Consider the following 22,686-nt stretch of genomic DNA (forward strand, 5'->3'; position numbering starts at 1 on the left):
TGCAACACTATAAGACCGAGTTTTCTCGAGGCTGTATAGTTCACATCTTCCAAAGACTTTCTCAAGGATCTGCTCTGAATTTTCCACCGGTAAACATTCTCCCCTTCCCTCTTGAATCTTGTCCTTATAATCGTGTGGTGGAGGTTGGTTTTGGATCTGCTCTTTGAGAACCCGTGTTGTTCTCCTTCTTGGTTTGATCTGGGGTTTCATTTGTATTTCTAAGTTTGGGATTTGGGTTTTAAGTGGGTTGAGTTATTGGTGTTGAAATTGACTGTTGTTTTGTCTTCCAACTGAAGCTCTTTGAATTTGTTTACATATTTATAACAATTTTTGTTGTTTAATTCATCTGGGAAACATGGATTTGGTTGACTGAAATTATTATCAGTCTCCTCCAATGGTGGAGTTCATCTTCACGGAAAAAGCTGATAATTGTGGGTCCAAATTGCACGATCTACAGCAATCTTTGTTTGAAAATTTGGAATGAAATCATTAAAGAAATCATTTTAGAGTTGACTGTTGTATCTTGTTCTCCCCTTCCCCCATCTCTCAAAGTATATTATATGCTTTTAATTAATTGGTAGATAAATCTAAGTAGAAACTTATGGGTACATAACTATCTGATGTGAACTGATCTGCCTAATGAAAAATACTTGATTGTAAATTAATACACTTTTTTTTTTAATACAAATCCAACTTTGTCAATGGAACTAATTGCAAGAAATGATATTCATCCTTACAATTGATGGTTTAATTCAAATCCTAATCCTAAAACCAGTGATGGTTTTTGACTCTTGTGGAAAGTCAATTTTCATCAATGATCTCATTTTTTATGATGAATTTTTAGCTTTGAGTGCTATGTATAAAAGATATTGGATGATCATGTTTCCAGGGGATGTGTCAAAGACACCCTTATTGCAGAAGAACCTATGATTGTTGAATGATATTTAGAATAAAGACTGGATATATACTGTATGCGGGGTGTGTAAACTTCGAAACTTCTAAATGATTCACAGGCCTTTTGAAACTTCCCACGTTGGGTGAATCATCTTCATGGATCATGGTGCTGCAGCAAAGCCCTCAGTATCAGGATTGTTAAATCCTTCACCGCAAACCAATCAAAAAGCTTCCCTCAAGAGAAAACGATACCGCCGGTGTAGAAGTGCCCCGGTAGCAGCATGTACGCATCCACATCCTGCTGGCCCTGACTCACTGCACCGCTCTCAAATCATTAGCCGTAAACTCCACCCAAATGTTGTTAAAGTGATCGCCGTCTTGGCCCTTTACCTTGGTGCTGGCACTGTAATCTTCTACCTCACCAGGCATCACATGAGGGGGACGAAAACAAATGGAGTTGTAGATGCTGTCTATTTCTGTATTGTAACGATGAGCACAGTCGGGTATGGAGACATCGTCCCGAACAGCGTTGCTACAAAGCTACTTGCCTGTGCTTTTGTCTTCATAGGGATGGCTCTCATAGCACTAGGCTTGAGCAAAGCCGCAGACTATCTGGTAGAGAAGCAGGAAATGTTGCTAGTTAGAGCCTTGCATATGAACCAAAATGTTGGTACGGTTGAAATGATGAGGGAGATGGAAACCAACAGAGTGAAAAACAAATGTCTAGTGATGTCTCTTATTCTTGTGGTGGTTATCATTGCTGGGACAGTCTTTCTAGCTGAAGTGGAGGGAATGAGCTTCGTTGATGCATTTTATTGTGTTTGTTGTACCATCACAACCCTGGGCTATGGAGATGTGAGCTTCACCACCCAAGGAGGGCGGGTTTTCGCGATATTTTGGATACTGACCGGTAGTATTTCTTTAGCTCAGTTGCTCTTCTACATTGCTGAGCTTAATACCGAGAGAAGACAGAAGAAATTAGTGAAGTGGGTGCTTGGCCGGCAGATGACAAAACTAGATTTGGAGGCTGCTGATCTTGACGAAGATGGGGTTGTCGAGTAAGTATTATTATGGGTTCATCTATAGTCTTCTAGTCCTTTTCTCATTATCCATTTCTCCATCATGCCTTGTATGGAAATCCATCAACTAAACCATTCTTTCCTCTTGCTTTTACAGTGTGTCTGACTTCATCATCTATAAGCTCAAAGAGATGGGGAAGATCAGCCAAAAAGATATTGCAATTGTAATGAAGGAGTTTGAAGAACTAGACGTCGACCAATCAGGAACATTGTCTAACACTGACGTACAGCTTGCTCAATTATCTTAACATGGTGAGCTACCAAGACCACGATAGAGAGGTAACTTGCGGGTAAACGAGTGCAGAAAATTTGTATTAGTTGTCTCGGTGCCACTCTCTAATTCATACATACTACCACGTTGATACAATAAAGAAAAGCAATCAATTTTTACATTGTACCCTCACTAGGTATATATTTTAATAAAGATATATTTCTTCTGTACTTAGACTCTGATAAAATTCGAAGTGGAAGAAGTAATTATCTCAGGCTCTGGTCGAATAGTTTTGATCTAAAAAATTTCATTTTCTTAGAGGCCAAAGGGTAGAAAATTTGTGTCCAAACATTCATGAATTATGCATTGTAAACTACATATAAGTTGCCTCATGCATGCACTTTTACGGTCTGTTTGTTAGTGTTTTTATTAAAAATATTTTTTGAAAGTAATTTTAGGAGAATCATAAAAACGTTTTTTTCTTATTCTACCAATACTTTCTAAAATTAGAATCCATTCGTCATATAGACTCAATTGCTTCTATATTCTCATTTCCTGGCGTCTGAAATTGAAAAAGAATGTCGTGAAATGAAAGACTTCCAAAAAGAATCACCAAGAACCACTTCCTGATATCAATTACCGATGAGCTGCTAGTTGCTACTTAAATTGCACTGGGGCACAGATTCTTACCAATTAGTTCTCCGTTCTAGACGTCACTGAATACGGGATGGTGATATAACATTCAAGAAAAACACGTTATTTATGAAACAAAATAGTAATTTGACTGTGATTCTTTGAAGTGTCTCAATCACCATGTCTCATAGAAGGCGTAGATTCTGTGTATGGCAGCTGGCTTCCGTAGGCAAACACCTTTGTGGGAGATATAGTGATTGATACACTTTGTTTTGCAGTGTCTATAGTGACTATCTCATCATCTTGATTAAACGTAATTTAAGAACATTCGTGGAAACCACGAAAACGATGTCACAGCACATACTTTTCCCTTCCGTGGAGAATAAGGCCAAGGCCACGTGAACAGGTCTTTCAAGGGTCCAAACCCGTGCTATCAGTCCAATACTAACGACTATACTGTTTTATTTTCTTTTGTTTATTGTAATCATTATTATAATATAGTGGTGTACAATAATTATGCTTTATTAGGATTTGGCTAAGATATCCAAGTGAAGCTTTTTGATCCACATTATCGAAAAGCTCCCTCCATTGTCCAAGTAACATATGGCAAAAGGTTAAGAATTTTTTTTTTTTTAAATGAGTTGGAAGGTCCATAGGAAAATTTTTTTGGAGTCGGAGAGTTTATAGGCCATATATATATATATATATATTATGCTTTGTATAATAAATCTTTAATTTTTTTTTTCCTATTTGTTTTAGTTTTCTTTCTTTTCTTTTTTAGCTTTCCATTCTATTTTCTTGGAAATCAAATATAAGTAATGAGGAAAAAATCCTCAATCATGTTTGGTTAACTTGATGTGATCCTGAGATACTAATTAGAAGATGAAGGATTGAAAGATGAAGTTGATTTAACATCCTATTAGGAAGATTGAAAGATGAAGTTGATTTAACATCCTATTAGGAAGATTCGAGTACACTCCAATATCTTATAATGTTAAAATAAGATACTAAAATTCAAGTCTATGACCTACTCATAGATGAATTTTTGTTTTTTATCATATCAAAACAAAATTTATAACTTAATTCTACTATACTGAAGTAACTTTTGCCCGATTAAAAATGGTTTTTAGCAAAAGTTATGGTAATATTGCGGTTTTAGGTATGTCCATTAGGATTGATTATTTTTTTGTAGACCCTTTTAAAAGTGAGGGGCTCGAGAGAACTTTGGGGGCTCATTTTCATGACATTTGTGGGAGAAAAGGGGAGGGGAGGGGGGGGGGGGGGGGGGGGGGGGAACCTGCTGATGCACGAGACAAGCCGCACCTGCAACTGGCCAAGGGCATGGTTGCCCATGAAGGTGGTTGGAGAAAGCCATGCTGGCTGATGGGAAGAATAGGAGAGTGGGTATAGCTGCAGGTGGGGGGTTTTTTTTTCGGAACGGGGGAGGAGCTGGGGCGAGAACGTGGGGGGGGCATGGTTGCCCATGAAGGTGGTTGGAGAAAGCCATGCTGGCTGATGGGAAGAATAGGAGAGTGGGTATAGCTGCAGGTGGGGGTTTTTTTTTCGGAACGGGGAAGGAGCTGGGGCGAGAACGTGGGGGGAGGGGGGGGGGGGGGGGGGGCAGCAGATTACGAGAGAGAGAGAGAGTTACCAGAGGAGCAAGGGGAGAAAGCAGAGAAGCTTTTAAAATCTGGCTGGTAGAGGAGGCAGAGAGGGCGGTAAGATAAGTGAGCTTCATTGGAGAAGAGTTTCACAGGTATGGAGTATCGTTTTTTTTTGTTTAGGGTCTTCTTCATTATCATTGTTCCTCATCATCTTTTCTTACTACTTAAGCATTGTTAGTTTGTCTGGTTGTAGATTGAGTTTTGTTGAATTTGAGTTTGTTTTTATGCTTGCTCTATTTTGGTTCTTTTCTACCCTCTTTGATTTCTCCTGTCAATAACTGATGTATGGATTGTTTTTGAGCTTGATGTTTGATTAATCATGTCACTGCTCTCTACTTGTCTCACCTGTTTAGACCCATTAAGTGTAGCATGAGATGGAGTCTTGATTAATGGACTTTGAGCGTGCTTTGCTTCTTGAGCCTTCTCCTTTTGCTTTTGAAAAATACCAACCATTATTATGTAAACTACCTGGAAGTCCCGGGACTATGGTAGTATAGGATGGAAGTTTGAGGCATCATTTAGGTTGCGGAGCCTTCTAGATTTTTGCCAGCACCAGTCAACATGTTCATTGCTGACACACAAGCTAATAAGCTTCATGGAAATAATGTCCTCGGGAGGGAGGTCCGGTGAGGAGGATGAAAGGCAGGCTTCACTTTTATTCTTCCATAAGTGGCAACCCACTGTGACATGTAAAAGATTAAAAAAAAGTGAAAAGTGGCAATTCTAAGGTGACCTGGGAATCACCATAAGTGGCATAAACATGTGACCAAATTTGATTTCTACAAATTATTTAAAAAAAAAAAAAAAAAAAAAAAAAAAAAAAAAAGCGATCCGGCATAAACATGTGACCAAATTTGATTTCTACAAATTCTTTTTTTTTTTTTTTTTTAAATGATCCTTGTAGTCCCGGTTTTTTTAGATAATTTCATGTCAAGTCCAAATTTCAAATGACTACTAAAAATTCGCATTTCCGAAACTCCATTTTTTTAAATAAAAAAAAAAAAAGAAAAGAAAAAATTTATTTCTTCAAGATTCAATTCTCAAAATTATTTTCTAAAATCATAATTTTAAATTTAACTTTCCAAGGTTCAAACTTTTAAATTCAATTTTTCAAAATCTTGACTTCCGAATTTAATTTCTCATTTAAAAAATTCTCATATTCACGTCCATTTCTTTAATTATTTATTTCATTATCATTATTCTATTAATTTATTCATTTATTTATTTTAAAATTCCATCCTTAGACAATTTATCAAAATCCCGACCGAATTTAATTTCCCGTTTTAGAATTTCTAATGTTCACTAATCATTTATTTTCGTTATTATCATTCCGTTTATTTATTCATTTTAAAATTCTATCTTTAAACAAATTTTCGAAACTCTTATCTCCAAACTTAATTTCCTATTTTCAAAATTCTAATTTTCACATTTATTTATTTAACCATCATTTCGTTACTATTATTATTATTATTTATTTATTTATCTATTTCTAAAATTTCATCCTTAAATAAATTTTTCAAAATTCCGATTTCAGATATTAAGTTCCGGGCTTCAAAAATTCCACTATTCACTTTCATTCGCTTAAATATTATTTTGATCATTATTATTATAATTCCATTTATTTATTTATTCATTTAAAAAAAAATCCAATCATTAAAGTTCAATTATTCAAAAACCTAACTTTCGAATTTAATTTTCAATCTAAAAAAAATTCTACTATTCACGTTCATTTGTTTAAACATTATTTCGGTTATTATTATTATTATTTCATATTTATTTATTTATTTCTTTTAAAAATTCAAATCATTAAAGTTCAATTATTCAAAAACCTAACTTCCAAATTTAATTTTCAATATCGAAATTTATACTATTCAATTTCACCCGTTTAAATATTATGATTATTAATTATTATTATTATTATTTCATATGTACCTATTCATCATCTTTTAAAAATCTCATTCATTAAAGTCTAATTCAAATTCTTCAAAAATCCAACGTCCAAATTTAATTTTCAATCTTAAAATTTCCACTATTCAATTTCATTCGTTTAAATATTATGTTTGTTAATTATTATTATTATTTTGTATGTATTTATTTATTCTCTTTTAAAAATCTCATTCATTTAAATCCAACTCTTCAAAAAAAATCCAATGTCCTAATTTAATTTTCAATCTAAAAAATTCCACTATTCATTTTTTATTCGTTTAAATATTATTTTCGTTAATTAGCATTATTATTCCATATTTATTTATTTTTCCCAATCATAAAAGTTCGATTCTTCATAACCCGACTTCCAAATTTAATTTCCAGTCTCAAAAACTCCACCGTTCATATCCCGATGTTTAATGATTATTCTCGTTATTAATGTTATCTCATTCATTTATTTATTTAGTTATTCATATATCAAAGATCTCATCTCTAAATAATTTCGTAGATTTTCAATCTCTAAGTTTAATCTTCAATCTCTAAAAATTCTATCTTTCGCAATTATTTACCTGATCTTTATTATTTCGCCATCATTATTATTCCATTCATTTATTTATTCACTCATCCACTTATCCACTTATTTAAAATCCCCTCTCTAAATTCAACTTCCAATTTCCAAAATTCCCGTCTTCGTGATTATTTATCCAATCATTATTATTTTCGTTATTTTACTTATTTATTTACTCGGTTGTTCGTTCATTTAAAATTTCATTCCTAAGTAATTCATCAAATTTCCAATCCCTAAATCCAATTCCCAATTTCCGAAACCCCTAACTTCCGCAATTATTTATCCAACCATTATTACTTCATCATCATTATTTCATTCATTTATTTATTCACTTATTCATTTATTTAAAATTCCGTCTTTAAATAGTTCCTCAAAATTCCGATTTCGAAATTTAGTTCTCTGAAATTCCAATTCTCTAATTTTCGAACTTAATTTTCAGTTTCTCATGCTCCAATTCTTGTATTTATCCCGTTACTTATTATTATCATTATCACTATTATTTTATTCATTATTTCTAAAAATTCCGCCTTCGAATGATTTCCAAGATTTCCAATTTTTATAATTCAATTTCCATAGTTTCTGCTTCTCAAATAACTTTCAATTCTGATTTCTTTTAAAATTTAATTTCCAATGTCCCAATTTTCGTAATTGATTTTTTTAAAAATCCCGAACACTCAAATCATTTTCAAAATTCCAATCTCTTTCAAAATTCCCGCATTTAATTCCTAAAAGTCCGATCTTCAAATAAACTCTAAAATCCCAATTTTCTTTAAATAACTTTCGAGACTCCAATTTTTCAAATGAATTTCAAAAATCCGATTTTCTCTCAAATAGCTTAATTCCATTCTGGTCTTCAAACAATCTTCCGTTCCTCTTGTTTTTAATAAGCATGAACGAATTTTTCATAATTCCAAACAATGGAATTTATGGGATTAATTCATGTAAAATAAACGGGTTTTGGTGGGGGCCCCACATATGTGACTGATCGATTGATTGACTAATAGATCGATTTGATTATGATACATGATTGATTTATCTTGCTCTTTGACATGCATGCTAGAAATTATTCCTAAATTGTGCACTAACCCCTCTATTGATAGCGCATGGTGGATCGTTGCCTAAGTATGTACCCATTTTCCCTCTAATCGCTGTCTATGCATGTCCCGATTCTCACATGTACATGATCACTCTGAGTATTCATTGATTCCCTCATCAATTGCCATGATTACTTCATTTTATTAGTAGAGACCCGACTTTAGGAACTTAGAAGGGTGTTACGGTCTTTACTGTACCTTCCCGATAAGTTACCTGACCCCCGAACCCGATTCGATTTTTCGTAGACCACCTTTTCCAAATAAGGAGTCACACTTAGGGTTTTTCTTTCTTATTTTGTTTACCCTTTAAAAATAAAACAAAAATAAGTGGCGACTCCAAGTCATTTCTTAATCAATAAAAATCAAAATTTCGAATAAAATAAAAATCGAACTCACCATCGAGTGGGAAACGCATTGAGCCGAAGTGCGGGATCCACATTTTTACAATTAAAACTTGAATAGGAATAAAAGAAATAAAAGAGATCAAGTAAAAATTGATTAACAATTCATGATAAAAATAAAAATAACAGTGATTTTAATTTTGGGAAGAACAATTCAATGTAAAACAATCAAATTTTGTGTAGACCCCAAAATTTGTTCTAATTTTATTTTTACATTAATTTTGAGCCTAATTTTGTCATTAGATTTTAAATCTCAATTACATATAATTTTTTCTAGTCCACTCACCGTTTAATTATTAGTTTTTATTATTTTATATATTATTTTATTTAATTACTATTACTTTTATTATTATTATTATTATTATTATTATTATTATTATTATTATATTATTATTATTATTTTATTTTTATTTCTTTTTCTTTTTCTTTCTCTCTTCTCTCTCCTCTCTCTTCTTACATTCCCCCTACCCCACCCACTTTTTCTCTACCTTCACCAACCCCCCATCCCCCCACATGACATGCCCCTCTCATTTCTTCCCAGTTCTTTTTTATTATTATTATTATTTTTTTCTCCTACCCACTCTCCTTTCCTTCCTTCGGCGGGCCCTCTATTTTTTCCCTCCCATTCTCTCCATTCCTGAGAACGACCAACCACCCTCCATTTTTGCTTCCCCATGCTTTTTCCTTTTGTTCCTCTCCCCCAATAGCAACCGGTCGGCCCCCACCCCCCATTCCTCTCTTTATTTTTATTTTTTTCCTTTTTTGCTTTCCCTCCCAACTCCCACACGGTGAGCCCCCATTTTTTCTCCCACACGGTGAGCCCTCATTTTTTTCCCTATTTTCTTCCCCAACTTTTCTCTTATCCTCTCTGCAACTCCCCTTAACATAGCCGACTCCACGTCCCCCTATCATTTCTTCCCCCGTTTTTTTTTCTTCTTCTCCTACCCATTTTTCTTCCAATATTTTTTTCTCCATTTTTTTTCTTTCTCTTTCTCCACCATACCCCACTTTAGAGACGCACCACGCGACTCTTTTCTCTTCCCCCCTCTTCTCTGATCTTCCTCTCATTTCTCCATTTTATTCTACTCTTCATTTTTTTTTTTTTTTTTTTTTTTGTTTCCCAGAAAAGCCATCAACTGTCGCTAACAAGATCACCTGCCTGTTGCCCCCAGCGAGCCACTATCGGCCGACGACTCCCATTTTCTCTCATTCCCTCACTTTCCCATCCCACTCATTTTCTATTATTATTATTATTATTATTATTATTATTATTATTATTATTATTATTTTCTTTTATTTTAATAGTAATTGTTATTTATGAAATTTGAATTGTTGAATTAATATGAAATGGGTTAATTTGTTGTTGGTAAATTAATATGAAATTTGGGTTAATTTATTGTTGGTGAATTAATTTGAAATTTATTAATTTGGAATTTGTTGATTTTGGCTAAATTAGTTGATAATTTATATGGTTGTACTCATTTGAATTATTTAATTTGGATATAATGTAATATTATAGTATATTTTGGATGTGGGTTTGAATATTAAATTGGGTTGATTTTGGTTGTGGATTTAGGTTTGCTTGTTAAATTGGGCTTGAATGATGAGATATTAAATTTAGATCTAATGAGATTTATTTTAATTTATCGTTTGATTAATTGAGCTTATATTTTAGCTATTAATTTGGAAATTTTAGATTGGGATCTAGGATATGTGAGATATTTTTGTTGTGTTATATTTGTTAATTTTGACCCATTTTAAATTGTTGAAAATTATTGGACTAATTTGAAATTTGAATATTTGTTTAGGATTTTGTACATCTCTGGATATTTACATTTGTGCTATTTTTGTTTTTGCATGTGCACATTCTGCAATCTTGTTGGCTGAATACAAATTTATGACACGTGGAGCTTGTTGTAAGTTTATTTGAGTACATATTTTATTTCCCACTTTTATTTTGTTTTATTTTTATTAGTTCTTGTAAATATTCGTTTGTGTATATTATTGAAAATCATTATGGTGAATAGGTGTTGAGATCTATCATTCATCAAGTTGTATTGAAAATCTAAATTATCATCTAAACTGATTTTTTATTTAATTTGAAGTATAGATCCAAATTTTCTTCAAATTAGGTGATTTAATTCAAAAGATTAATTCAAACCATTTATTCAATTTGTCTTAAATCATCTTCCAATGATTTATATAATGCAACTATTCAATCTCATTAAATCTAGCTTTAAGAATTTAATTAATCTACCTAGTTTACATTATAGTAGTCATTCAAGGCAACTTGAAGAGGAAAATCTCTAAAATTCAATTAATCAATCAATTGAATCAAATTACTTGGCAATTAAAGTTTTGTTTCTTTATATCACCATAGATCTTACTTCTAAATATTTTTTTCTCTAAGAAAAATGAGATTTAGCCCCTCATGCTTGGAGATTTGGTCTCACAAGGTATGTTTGGATACTAAGAAAATAAGGGAAAATGAAAGAAAATAAACAATTATATTGAAGGAAAGAGAGTCTCTAGAAAATTCTAAAATCAAAAGGGTTAAAAAGTTCTTAATAAGAAATTCAAATTCCTATTAATAAGCTAAGGTCAAGTGGACATTTGACAACATCTCATTAGTCTTCTAAAGATTTCCAAATTCAAAATTTAGGAATTTGACCCCAAGAACATATTTTCACACGAGATTTGGCCATTTTGCACGACTACCAATAGTTTGACATGAGCATTTCTCATTTCTTACGATCGTGTGAAATCCCAAGGTAAGTGGTAGCAGCATGTTTGAAGCTTTTATGGACCATTTCGCAACTTCATGCGAAATTTTGCATGGTAATGTGAAATCGTCTTTTCAAGCTATTGCATATTCTCCTTCTTTGGTCCAATTCGCACGAGCATACGAAATTTCGCATAAGCATGTGAAATTAGTTAAAGTTTGTTTTTCAGCTTTTCATTATCATTTCTTCAAATTTTTTCCTTTAATATCAAGTTAGCTACCTCCAATCAACTTAATCCTTATCCAAACCAGTTTGCATTGCTAGGAATATGGCTCAAATACTGTCAAATCTCAAACTTTAGGAATTTTAGCTTCATAAATCATTCAAATTTTCTATATTCCAATAAGATAAACCACCCTTTTAAATTATGCATTTGGATCATCATCAATATTATTTACCCTCTTCAAGTTGATTCATCTCTTTTGTCACTCAATTCATTAAAAATCACACCTTGAAATAACTCCAAAACTTATAAAAATTGTTAGTAACTCTTGCAAGGGAAACAACATATGAATTGCGTATTTTAGGCATAATTACTACTAAAGAGATATGAACAAAACTTATAAAAATTGTTAGTAACTCTTGCAAGGGAAACAACATATGAATTGTGTATTTTAGGCATAATTACTACTAAAGAGATATGAAATGCATGACATTGTTTTATATAATATACTCTTTTTGAGCAATAATCATTCCCTCCAACCAACACATTGCTAGTCAAGAAACAATGGTTTGACAAAAAGAAAGAGAAAGAATACTAAAGAACTAAAAAAACTAAACAACTCATTTGAAAAATGTTTTTGTATTTTTTTTTTTTAAATTCCATAGCACAAATGATCAATAATAAAACACACCTCACTATCCATAAGTATCATCAAAATCTCAACTTATTTACTATCTCTAATAGAAAAAATATCATGTAAATCAAATCATTAAAGACGCATTTATTTTTATTCCTCAAAATAATCTTTCTAAGCAAGTCTTGAGTGTAGTTAAGATAGCCCTTAGATATACTATTCAAAACTAATCTTCCCCCAACCTAGCTCAATTCATATTAAGAAATAAAAACCACTCTCTCATAGGTCAAGAATGCACTTATCTTTATTTATTTATTTTCAAAGGACTTCTTGTAGGAGTGCAATGCTAAAGTTGTCTCCCTTGTATATGGTCCATGTAACAGAGATCGATGACTCCTAACCATAAGGCATAGGGCAATAAGTTTATAAGACAATTTCACCAACCACTAACTCCTCAAACTTGACCCTAGACTCCTCAAAATAGGATCCAATACTTTAGCACTTACAATTGAGCTCATACTCCACCCATCCACCCATGTAACGAGCATTGAGGTCAGTGGCTCCCAACCAAAATGGCTTAGGGTACCAGGCTCCAAAGACCTTAGGGTCATATACCTCTCTGGCCTTACTAGAGTTTCAAGGTAAATGTATATATATATATATAATATAAGGATTTCAATTTGGGCTCATTGGCCTCTTTTCAAGGTGTCTCAACTTAATTCAAAAGTAATCCATGTTACCAAGATAATTAAGTCTAAGTTTCAAGGTTAAACTAGTTTTTTATATTATATTTAGGGTTTAGAGTGGACAGTATGTGTCAAAACTCAAATAGAAATGACCCTTGGGAAAATCAAAACTTCAAAGTCATATCAATTTCAATCTACACAATAAGTCTTTTAAGATCAAGCAAGTAAGATAGTATTCTATAAACTTCTTTCAAGTTAGGTATGCTCATTCATCAATTACAAATGTTATGTTTTTCTTAAAATAATAATAATAATAATAATAATAATAATAAAGTCTAAAAAAAAAACCTAGCTAATGCAAACTAACACAAACAAAAAATATCAATTAGCTAAATCCCTTTCACTTTCTTTCTTACCCTTCATTTTTTATTAATGGATTTTTATCGTTTATCATATCAAAACAAAATTTAGTTGCCAACTGATCTCCTCGTTAGACCTAGCATCAAAATACCCTTTACTTATTTAGACCCACGATCGGTATGATCACCCACCTTTTCAAATCCAACATCAATACAAAGCCCCTATCTTTTTAGACTACCATCAGTGTAGTCCCTCAATTCTTCATACCCACCATCAATACAGTTTCCCACCTCTTTAGGCTTATTGTTAATACCTACTATCTCTTCAAACCCACCTTCAGTGCTTGCCTACCTCATCTGTCGACCCACTTTCACTGCACCTTGATACTTCCTTAGCTACGTCATTAGGGCCTAAGTTTAGGACATCGATCGTACACAAGTAGAATACTCTTCCACCATCAAACCCATTAATATTTGTCCTTATACCTGTAGAGACCGCTACATCTACTCTGTTGGATTTACTCCCAAGCATTACAATGGGTAGGCATGACCCATGTCAACCTAGAGTACTACCATCACCACCTCTATTTTCGATTCCATCATAAATAGATGTTCATCACATATAACATGTAGATTTAGTACCTGTTACAATTAGAGATGGATGGCCGGAAGAGAGTACAAGTTAGATATAAGTTTTCTCTTTGTGGAGGCATATGAAATTATTTACTTTTTTTATCCCACTATATGAATGTTTAGTAGGTATTTTTTGTGACTTTAATTAAAATTGTAAAAATTACATTTTGTAGTAGACTTTTTCAAATTAATTTCATTAACTAATTTTAAAATGTATTTTCAGGCATATATATTGTGTGTGTACAAATAATACTCTTATTTACGTGAAATTAAAAGCATATGCTTTAAATTAATAAATAAAAAACCATATATGGAAACTTAAGAGTAATAATATTTCAATAAAGATATATTTATAAAACTACTAATAAATTAATCTTTTAGTTATCAATAAATAAATAATCTTAAATTAATGAAGTTATATGAACAAGGAAGACAAAATAAAAAATAAAATCATAAAAATTATGCAAAAGTGTGAAATTAAAAAGTGCAAAAGTTACAGGTGTGAAATTAAATAGTATGAAAAGTTCAAGAGTGACATTGCATTTATCAAATGTGATTCCAGTTCAAAAATGAAATCTCATTTGATAAATATGGTTTCAATTAAAAAAAAAAATTAAATAAGATGGCTTCTACTTGGTAATAAAAAGATTATTTTAAATATAGAAATGAAGTAATTTTTAGGAAGATCCAACCCAACCCCTTTTTTATCATTGAAAAAATTACCTTAAACTTCCAAAATTTTTAAGATTATATGATTGACTCTTATCTTCAAATCGAAGGACACAATGCCCTTTGAATTGTTGAAAAAATGCATTCGTTGAATTTCTCCAATGAATGGAAGATTCAAATTAAATTTTGATGATTCAAGGATAGAAAATAAAAGTGTTTCCAGATGAGTTATTAGAGACTATAATGGAATTATAAAAATGGTTGCAAGTAGGCATATAGGTAATGTTTTCATAATTATTATTACAGAATGTATGACTTTAAAGGATAGTATGTTAGTTGCAAAGAACAATGATTTCTTAAACCTAGAGATTGAAGGTGGCTAGATTGTTATGATAATAATAATAATAATACAAATTAATATTCCTAATTTTATTATATTATTGTAGACCCCTTCAAAAACCAATAGTTGTTTTTCTTTTATTTTGGGACCACCCGGGAGAGTGAGATTTTTTCCATTTTCTTGAAGTGGGGAGGACCTCTTTCTAGAGAAAAACCAGCTGCATGGACGTGTGGCAAAGAGCATAGCCCGCACATGATGGTGATTGAGGATGGAGATTGCTGAGGGGTGCATAGGGAAACAGGTATTAGCTTACGGGAGAAGATAGAAATAGGAAGAGATGGAGGATTTGATCAGCCGATTAGGAGGAAGCTAGGGGGGCAGGGAAGCAAGAGAGAGGAAGAAGAGCTCATGAGTTTTCTCGTTCATTTCCGTTAGAGTGGAGATCTCCTAGGTGTGGGGATTGTTGATTTTTCAGTTCATATGTTCTTATCACATTATTCTTCGTACATTTTTATGATTGTTTTAGCTTCCATGCATGGTTGGGATGTGTTTGCTATGTTATTCTCTTACCTTCTCTGATTTTACTTGAGGTTATTGTGGATATGCGTTTATATGAATCATGTTAATGCACTCCATCACTCCCCTGCCCATGGCCCATGGATTAGTGCTTGAAATGGGGCTCAACATGTTTGTCATCTGGTCTCTCCCATTTGTTTCTTCCTTGAGATTTACCCTGTTTTTAACCTCTGCTTTTTCTTCTTCCATATATGTCATTTTAAACTGGTGAGTTCATTGTTGGTTTGTGGGAGATCAGAGAGGAACAAAAAAAAGAAAAAAAATATTGAGTGGCCTTTACAAAATGAGCTGTGAAATCCTGATGTTAGAGAAGGAATTATGAAATGGGTTCAAAGAAGAGATGACCCAAATGAAAAGTGTGTCCAGGTTCTTTGGATTATGTGAGAAGCATTTCCAGAGCATTTGGGCTGAAGTCTTCCTCCTTCAGAGTATTTACAGTGGCAGCGTACAAAACAAAACCGATTGACCCATGCGGTGGTGTGTTATCCAAAGACGATAGTAGAAAATTCCGGTGTGGGTACGGGTCCCATAATTCTCACTGGTTCGGAATTTCCAGTTAAGTTGGAATTGGAGTTAATAGAGCTCCTAAAATCAAGAAGAATCAATCCTATCTCCATTGCTTCTCTGCCCATGATATATTATGAGAGATATGGTAGAGGTCTTCAATCCGAAATATCCCTCACTGAGAGCCAACAACAAGGGGAAGCTGGTTATGACTCAACAAAGCTTCAAGCTCGGTTGAGAACCATTCGACTAATTAACAGGCCTCATGGGCAGCATCCAATAATCTTGACAGAATACGTGCCAAAATATGTAGAAGTGGAGCGTCTACGCCTGGTCTGGAGGGTGGTTGAATTATTAGTGTTTTGCAGTTTGGGTGGAGTTGATAGGCAATTATTGGAGTTTTTGGTGGAGATTCGAAATTGAATTTCTTTCCGTGGGGCTATTTTGTAATTTGAGAAATCAGAGCTTGTGCTTATTGCTGATGGCAGAGGACGGCCTCCGGACTGGTGGGTTTTCTTTTGGTTTGGCGGTGATATTGAATGGTGGGGCATAGATGTAAATTCATGCATTTGCACATTGCAAGATTTTGTTTTATTTTTCTTTGGGCTGTCAGGATGTTCAAACATCATTTGAAAACCTTTTTCCACCTTGGCCCACCTTCACTTTGGCACATGGCCCAATAAGCTTTTGACTTTTTATTTATTTTCTTATTATTTTAACGATTTTCCTAATTCCAATTTTCCAAAATTCCTTTTATAATTCCACTTCTCAAATAATTTTAAAACTTTCATTTTAGAATAATCTTCCGGAATTCCCATTTCCATATTTATTTATTTAATCATTATTCTTTTTGTTATTATTATTATTTTATTTATTTACTTTTAAAATTCTATTTTTAAGTAATTCTTAAAATTCCGATTCCCGAATTTAATTTTCAATTTCAAAAATTTTAATATTTACGTTCATTTATTTAATTATTATTTTCACTATTATTATTATTCTATTTATTTATTTATTTATTTATTTAAAAAAAATTCTCGTCTTCCAAATTAAATTATCAAATCTAAAAAATTTTACTATTCATGTTCATTCGTTTAAATATTATTTTCATTATTATTATTATTATTCCATTTATTTATTTGTTTTAAAATTCCATCTTCAAACAATTCTTCAAAAATATGACTTTTGAATCTAATTTCTAATCTAAAAAATTCCATTATCCACATTCTTTTATTCAATTATTATTTTCGTTATTATCATCATTATTCCATTTATTTATTTATTTATTTATTTCAAAAGTTCCATCTTTAAACAATTTTTCAAATAAATTCCTAGATTAATTTCTAAAATTTCATTTCTTTCAAATTTAATTTACAAAATTCTGATTTCTTTCAAATTTAATTTACAAAATCCAATTTCTTTTAAATTTAACTTCTAAAATTCCATTTCCTAAATTTAATTTTTAAAACTCCAATTTCTTTCAAATTTAATTTCCAAAATCCAAATTCTTAAATTTAATTTCCAAAATCCAATTCTAAAATTTAATTTCCAAAATTCCATTTCCTAAATTTAATTTTTAAAACTCCAATTTCTTTCAAATTTAATTTCCGAAATTCTGATTTCCTTCAAATTTAATTTCCAAAATTCAAATTCTTCAATTTAATTTCCAAAATTCTAATTTCTTTCAAATTTAATTTCCAAAATTCCATTTCCTAAATTTGATTTTTAAAACTCCAATTTCTTTCAAATTTAATTTCTAAAATTTGAATTCTTAAATTTAATTTCCAAAGTTCTATTTCCTAAATTTAACTTTCAAAATTCCAATTTCTTTTAAATTTAATATCCAAAATTCCAATTCTTAAATTTAATTTTCAAAACTCTGGTTTTCCAGTAATCTTCGAGACTCCAAATTTTCAAATAAATTTCAAAAATCCAATTTTCTCTTGAACAGTGTTAACTCCACTATGGTTTTCAAATATCTTCTATTTCTCTTGATTTTATATAAGCAAGAATGTTTTTTTCTCATAATTCTAAAACAATAGAATTTGTAAGACCAATTCATGTTAAAATAAATCGGGCTTTGGTGGGGGGCCCAACATATGTGATTTCCTCATTGATTGATTGGTTGATTAATCGATTGCTATACATGATTGATTTACTCCACTCTAATACATGCATGTGATTATTTTGTGCATATTTACTAACCTTTGTTTTCCATAAAGCAAATCAACTCATCGCTTAGGTACACTCTTTGCCCCTCTTATTCTTTCGGTTATTATGTTTTAATTGATATTCATTCGGGTATTCATGTTTGATCAATCAATTGTCATGCTCGCCCCATCTCATTAGTAGAGACCCATTTTTAGGAACTTAGATGGGTGCTCGTTATTATACCTCAATAAGTAACCTGACTTAATGTTTTATTTCTTATTTTGTTTACCTTTTAAAAATAAAACAAAAATAAGTGACGACTCCAAATCATTTTCTAAACAAATCAATTTTTCATAAATAAATAAAAAAATGAGTTCGCCATTGAGTGAAAGCGCATAAATCGAAATACGGGATCTACAATTATTAATGGGGATATTTGAAAGTTATTTCATAATCTAAATATTTTTTATTATCATCACATTTAAAGAAAAGTAGATAAAACAACATATTATTTAACTAAAAAATAATTATAATTTATAATTAATCATTTGATAGTCAAATTTTTTTTAAAGATATTACAAATTTTAATTTTGGAGATTAAGTATTTTGATTAGGTATTCTGTTACGTACTCTCTATTCATAAAAATAATAATAATAATAATTATCGGAAGCGGGTACAACATTTTTTATTTATTTTATTTTTATTCAAAGCCTATCTTTTGGATTTTTTGGACCATTAATAATGCTTGTATGGCATTTTTGTCAACACGATCGTAATGGAAAAATTCGGTAAAAGGCAATTCTGTGTTGTCACATCATTGTCCTTCGTTTGTCAACTTTCCCAGTTAATTTTTTTAGAAAAAATATTGAAAAATATGTTTCGCAACCAGAAAATGGGATATTTTCAATAAACATTTTTTTTTAGTTATTTTCACTCATTTTTATAAATTTGTTTAAAAAATATTTATACAAATATGTATAATGATAAAAAAAGAAAAAAAAAAGTTATAAACATAAAAATTATTATTAAAATATATTTAAAATATTAAAAATAAGTTAAAAACATTTCAAATTTTCAAATAAACTTTTATTTTATAAAACATCAAAAAATAGTTTTTAAAAACTATTTTTTAAAATTGTTTTTAAAAACAGTTACTACACAATGCCTTAAACCTTATTTTTGTTTTATTAATTTAGTAGATTTTAAAAAATAGGGAAAAATTATGAGAATTATTTTTAAAAAAAATCAAAATTTAAATACAACAAAGTAAAGAGAAGTGGAATGGGAAGAGTTGACTTTTAAAAGCAAAAAGATAATAAAAAAAGTAAAAAAAAAAAAAAAAAAAAAAAAAAAAAAAAAAAAAAAAAAAAAAAAGAATGACGAGACGTATTGGAAGAATGCATAAAATTATTATTCTAATACATGATTTAGTGATTATTTTTTCCCGTATCTATGAAACCTATTTTTTAAAGTTTTTAATTCATCCATATTTTTCAAATGGTACACTTTTACGATTTTAAAAACTTTCACTTTATGCCCCACTATCAACATAATAACTCTATAATTTGATATATCATACTCAATTCCAAAATATGAGAACCAAACCTTACCTATATTTATAGACATTACATTATTTTTATACATAAATCTCGAAATGATTTTAATTATATTTGATTTTTTTTCTATTTTCGATAATAAAACCAAAGATAATAAAATCATTTTTTCCAAAAGGAAACACATCCTTCACAATATTTTATAAAATATATTTGTGTGTGTATAATTCAAAGTGTTTTGACCGTTAGCATTGTTGAGTAGATTCCTAGTACAAAGATTCAAGACAACTCTTGCCCTGTTGCAGAATGGTCCTCAAACCTTATCATCCATGCATGGCATTTTGATCACACGATAAAACGTAAAATAAATCTGAACCGTAGAAAATTACGATGAATATAAATAAATGGTGAAATGAGATACAGATGGAAACTCATATGTGAATGTTGATAAACCTAATGAAGAGGCTACTACTTGTCAGTCCGTCTCATTATATTATTCTAAGCTAAAATAATCTTTAAATTTTATATCAATGCAGTAAAATATTATATAAAATAGTATTTTTAAATATCATTGATTAGACAATATTATTTGTATAAAATTAAAATATCTACATCACATCAAACCAAAATTAATAATTTTTATAAGGATAACAATATTAAATTACTAATATATTATTATTAGAGTCCATGTCTTTGTTGATATTATATACTTCATCGATTAAAAATATGCTACATAGTATTTTCAGTAAAAATATTGTTTATGAAAGTATTTTTAAGAGAATTGCGGATTAAAAATGTATTTTACAACTATTTTTGTTAATAATTTTATAAATATTTTTAATATTTTTAACACTTAAAATTTTTAAATTTAAAAAATAAATAAATAAACACTTTCTAAAATTACTATATAGTAATCTAAAAAATATTATTGAAAGGCATGTTTTACTGAGTTTTTAAAAACTGTTTTTTATTTTTAAAAATAAAAAAATATTTTAAAAAACTTATTATACTGTTTGGTTATTGTTCTTTATTTTAGTTTTTAAGAACAAATTGAAATTGAAAACAACTTTTAAAAACAAGTAAAAATTATTTTTACCGGTTTTTAAAAATAATAGAAATACACATATACTTTAAAAAAATATTTATCTTTAAATCACATATAATCATATATTTAATTTTTATTTTCTTAATAAGATTTAACTTGAATTTTTATATTATTATAAATTAAGTTTATAAAATTTTTATAAAACAAAAGTTAAAGACATTATTTTTAAAAACAATACAAATTGTCCAAACAAGTTTTTTGTTCTTTGTTTTAAAAAAATTATTTTTTAAAATACCTTGCCAAACACCCTTGTTTTTAAAAAATTTTAAAAACTGTTTTTTTTTCTCCATTTTGAAAGCAATTTTTAAAAACAAATTTGAAAAAAAATGGGCCCTAATATTTGATAAAATTTAAACAATATTTTCAAAATTTTGAAATTTTTTTTCTTTCAAACTATACTTTTTACACCATAAGTGTTTCTAACCTCCCAAGGATTTTTCTAGCCTTTAAAGATGAAAATTTTGAAGGGGTTAAAAAAATGGTAGAACCAACACCTAGAATAAGTACCAAACAGACTTTTCCTAACACCAGACAAATGGAGGTATATCATCACATCATACAATAATTTTGGGTGACGTCAACACGATAGATGGGGTTGCATATCCCACCGCCCGAATCATGCAGCCTCATTTACCGGGGCCCACAAAACCAGTTCTTGCTTAATCACATGACTTTTAACTATACATCCACGATCACCTCTACTTAGTGCGGTACCATCAAATCATTCCCCCATTAATCATGCATCCAACGGTCCCTCTCAGTCCTATCAAATAAAATGATCTCTATGTCTACTCTATTTTTGACGTCATCACACTATGCAAATTAAAATATTCATACCTTATAATACTCTGAGAAACAAATCTGAGCATTATGTTAATGGGATTTAGCATATTTCTTAAAGCAAAATCAAGAAATAAAAAGAGCAATTAAGACGTGGACTTCTTGCTTAATCAGATACCAAAGATGAAATGGAAAAGAATGTTTGTAAATATTATTTTAGCTTTTAAAGAGGGCTGACGTGGATGAGCATGAAATTAATAATAAAGAAAGAAATGGGCAACTGACAAGTAATCACTGCTAAGGGTGCGCACTCCGCACCAAGCGTACCGTAAGCTTCACCACCAAGGTCTGTAATTGGTACCAGAGGATGAAAAACGAAAAAGAAAGGTCAATAAGGTCAATAATTTCAAGATTATTCCTCCAGAATTTACATCTCACGTTGAGAGAGAAAGTAAAGAGAGAGAGAGAGAGAGAGAGAAAAAAAAAAAAAAAGGAGTCAAGAGAGAGAAAGTTAGGGTTACATGAGACGATGTGGTTACTCAGACTTCAAGCTCTCTCCGGCGGGTATCGGTTCCGGTTCCAGTTCCGGTTCCAGTTCCGGATCGGGTTCGGGTTCGGGCTCTGACTCTAGATCTGGTTGGGGCTCCGGCTTGCCAGCAACGAAGTCGAGGAGGCCTTCCCCGGCCTTGTCGACGGATGAGTCAATATCTGGAGGGGAGGTGCGGGCGAATACGAGGACGGCGACGAGAAAGAGGGCAGTGGAGAGAAGGAGGGGCCAAAAATAGGCGATGATGGTGACGAAGCTGGGGGCTAAGATGAAGAGGCAGGAGATGAGGAGGAAGAGAACAAAGGCGAAGAGGATGGGGAATTTGAACTTGAGTAGCTTTTCTGAGATCTCCATGAGTGAGAGAGTCAGAGATGAGTTTATGCTGAGAAACGGTAAAGGAAAGATGAGTTTATGTAGAGAAATCGGTATTAGAGATAGATGAGTTATTTTGGAGAGAGAGAGAGTGGTGCTGTGTGAGGTTATTGTCTCTCTGCGCAGAGATTCTCTGGAGATGTGTTTTCTCTTTTTTTAGTTTTTTTTTTTTTTGTTTTGGTTTGCCTTTTTTTTTTACCCTTCTGCAGTAAAATTTGGGGGGCTTGGGTCATTCTGTGGTGACCAATGGGGTGTTAGGAGTCAGGACCTAAGCATTTCAAAATCTTGATTCTGATGTGAGCATCTGAGCCTCCGTTGTTATTATTATTATTATTGTTTTTTATTAATTTTGTTTGTTAA

The 22,686-nt window shown here is 31.2% G+C and overlaps 2 protein-coding genes across 2 annotated transcripts; one reads left to right on the top strand and one right to left on the bottom strand.

Annotated features, from left to right (window-relative positions):
* LOC117908564 (two-pore potassium channel 1-like) lies at positions 1-2,418 on the top strand. Its single transcript, XM_034822211.1, has 3 exons — positions 1-89; positions 1,014-1,952; positions 2,071-2,418. Exons 2-3 carry the CDS (start codon positions 1,051-1,053, stop codon positions 2,219-2,221), a joined length of 1,053 nt encoding a protein of 350 aa, XP_034678102.1. The 5' UTR covers positions 1-89; positions 1,014-1,050; the 3' UTR covers positions 2,222-2,418.
* Positions 2,419-21,495: 19,077 nt separating this feature from the next.
* On the bottom strand, positions 21,496-22,446 carry LOC117908582 (procyclic form-specific polypeptide B1-alpha-like). The gene is made up of 2 exons (XM_034822228.1): positions 21,929-22,446; positions 21,496-21,755 (listed from the first exon to the last, which is right to left on the bottom strand). Exon 1 carries the CDS (start codon positions 22,306-22,308, stop codon positions 21,943-21,945), a length of 366 nt encoding a protein of 121 aa, XP_034678119.1. The 5' UTR covers positions 22,309-22,446; the 3' UTR covers positions 21,496-21,755; positions 21,929-21,942.
* Between the last annotated feature and the right edge of the window lie 240 nt (positions 22,447-22,686).

Source organism: Vitis riparia, chromosome 19 (assembly GCF_004353265.1).
Source record: "Vitis riparia cultivar Riparia Gloire de Montpellier isolate 1030 chromosome 19, EGFV_Vit.rip_1.0, whole genome shotgun sequence".
NCBI lineage: Eukaryota > Viridiplantae > Streptophyta > Magnoliopsida > Vitales > Vitaceae > Vitis > Vitis riparia.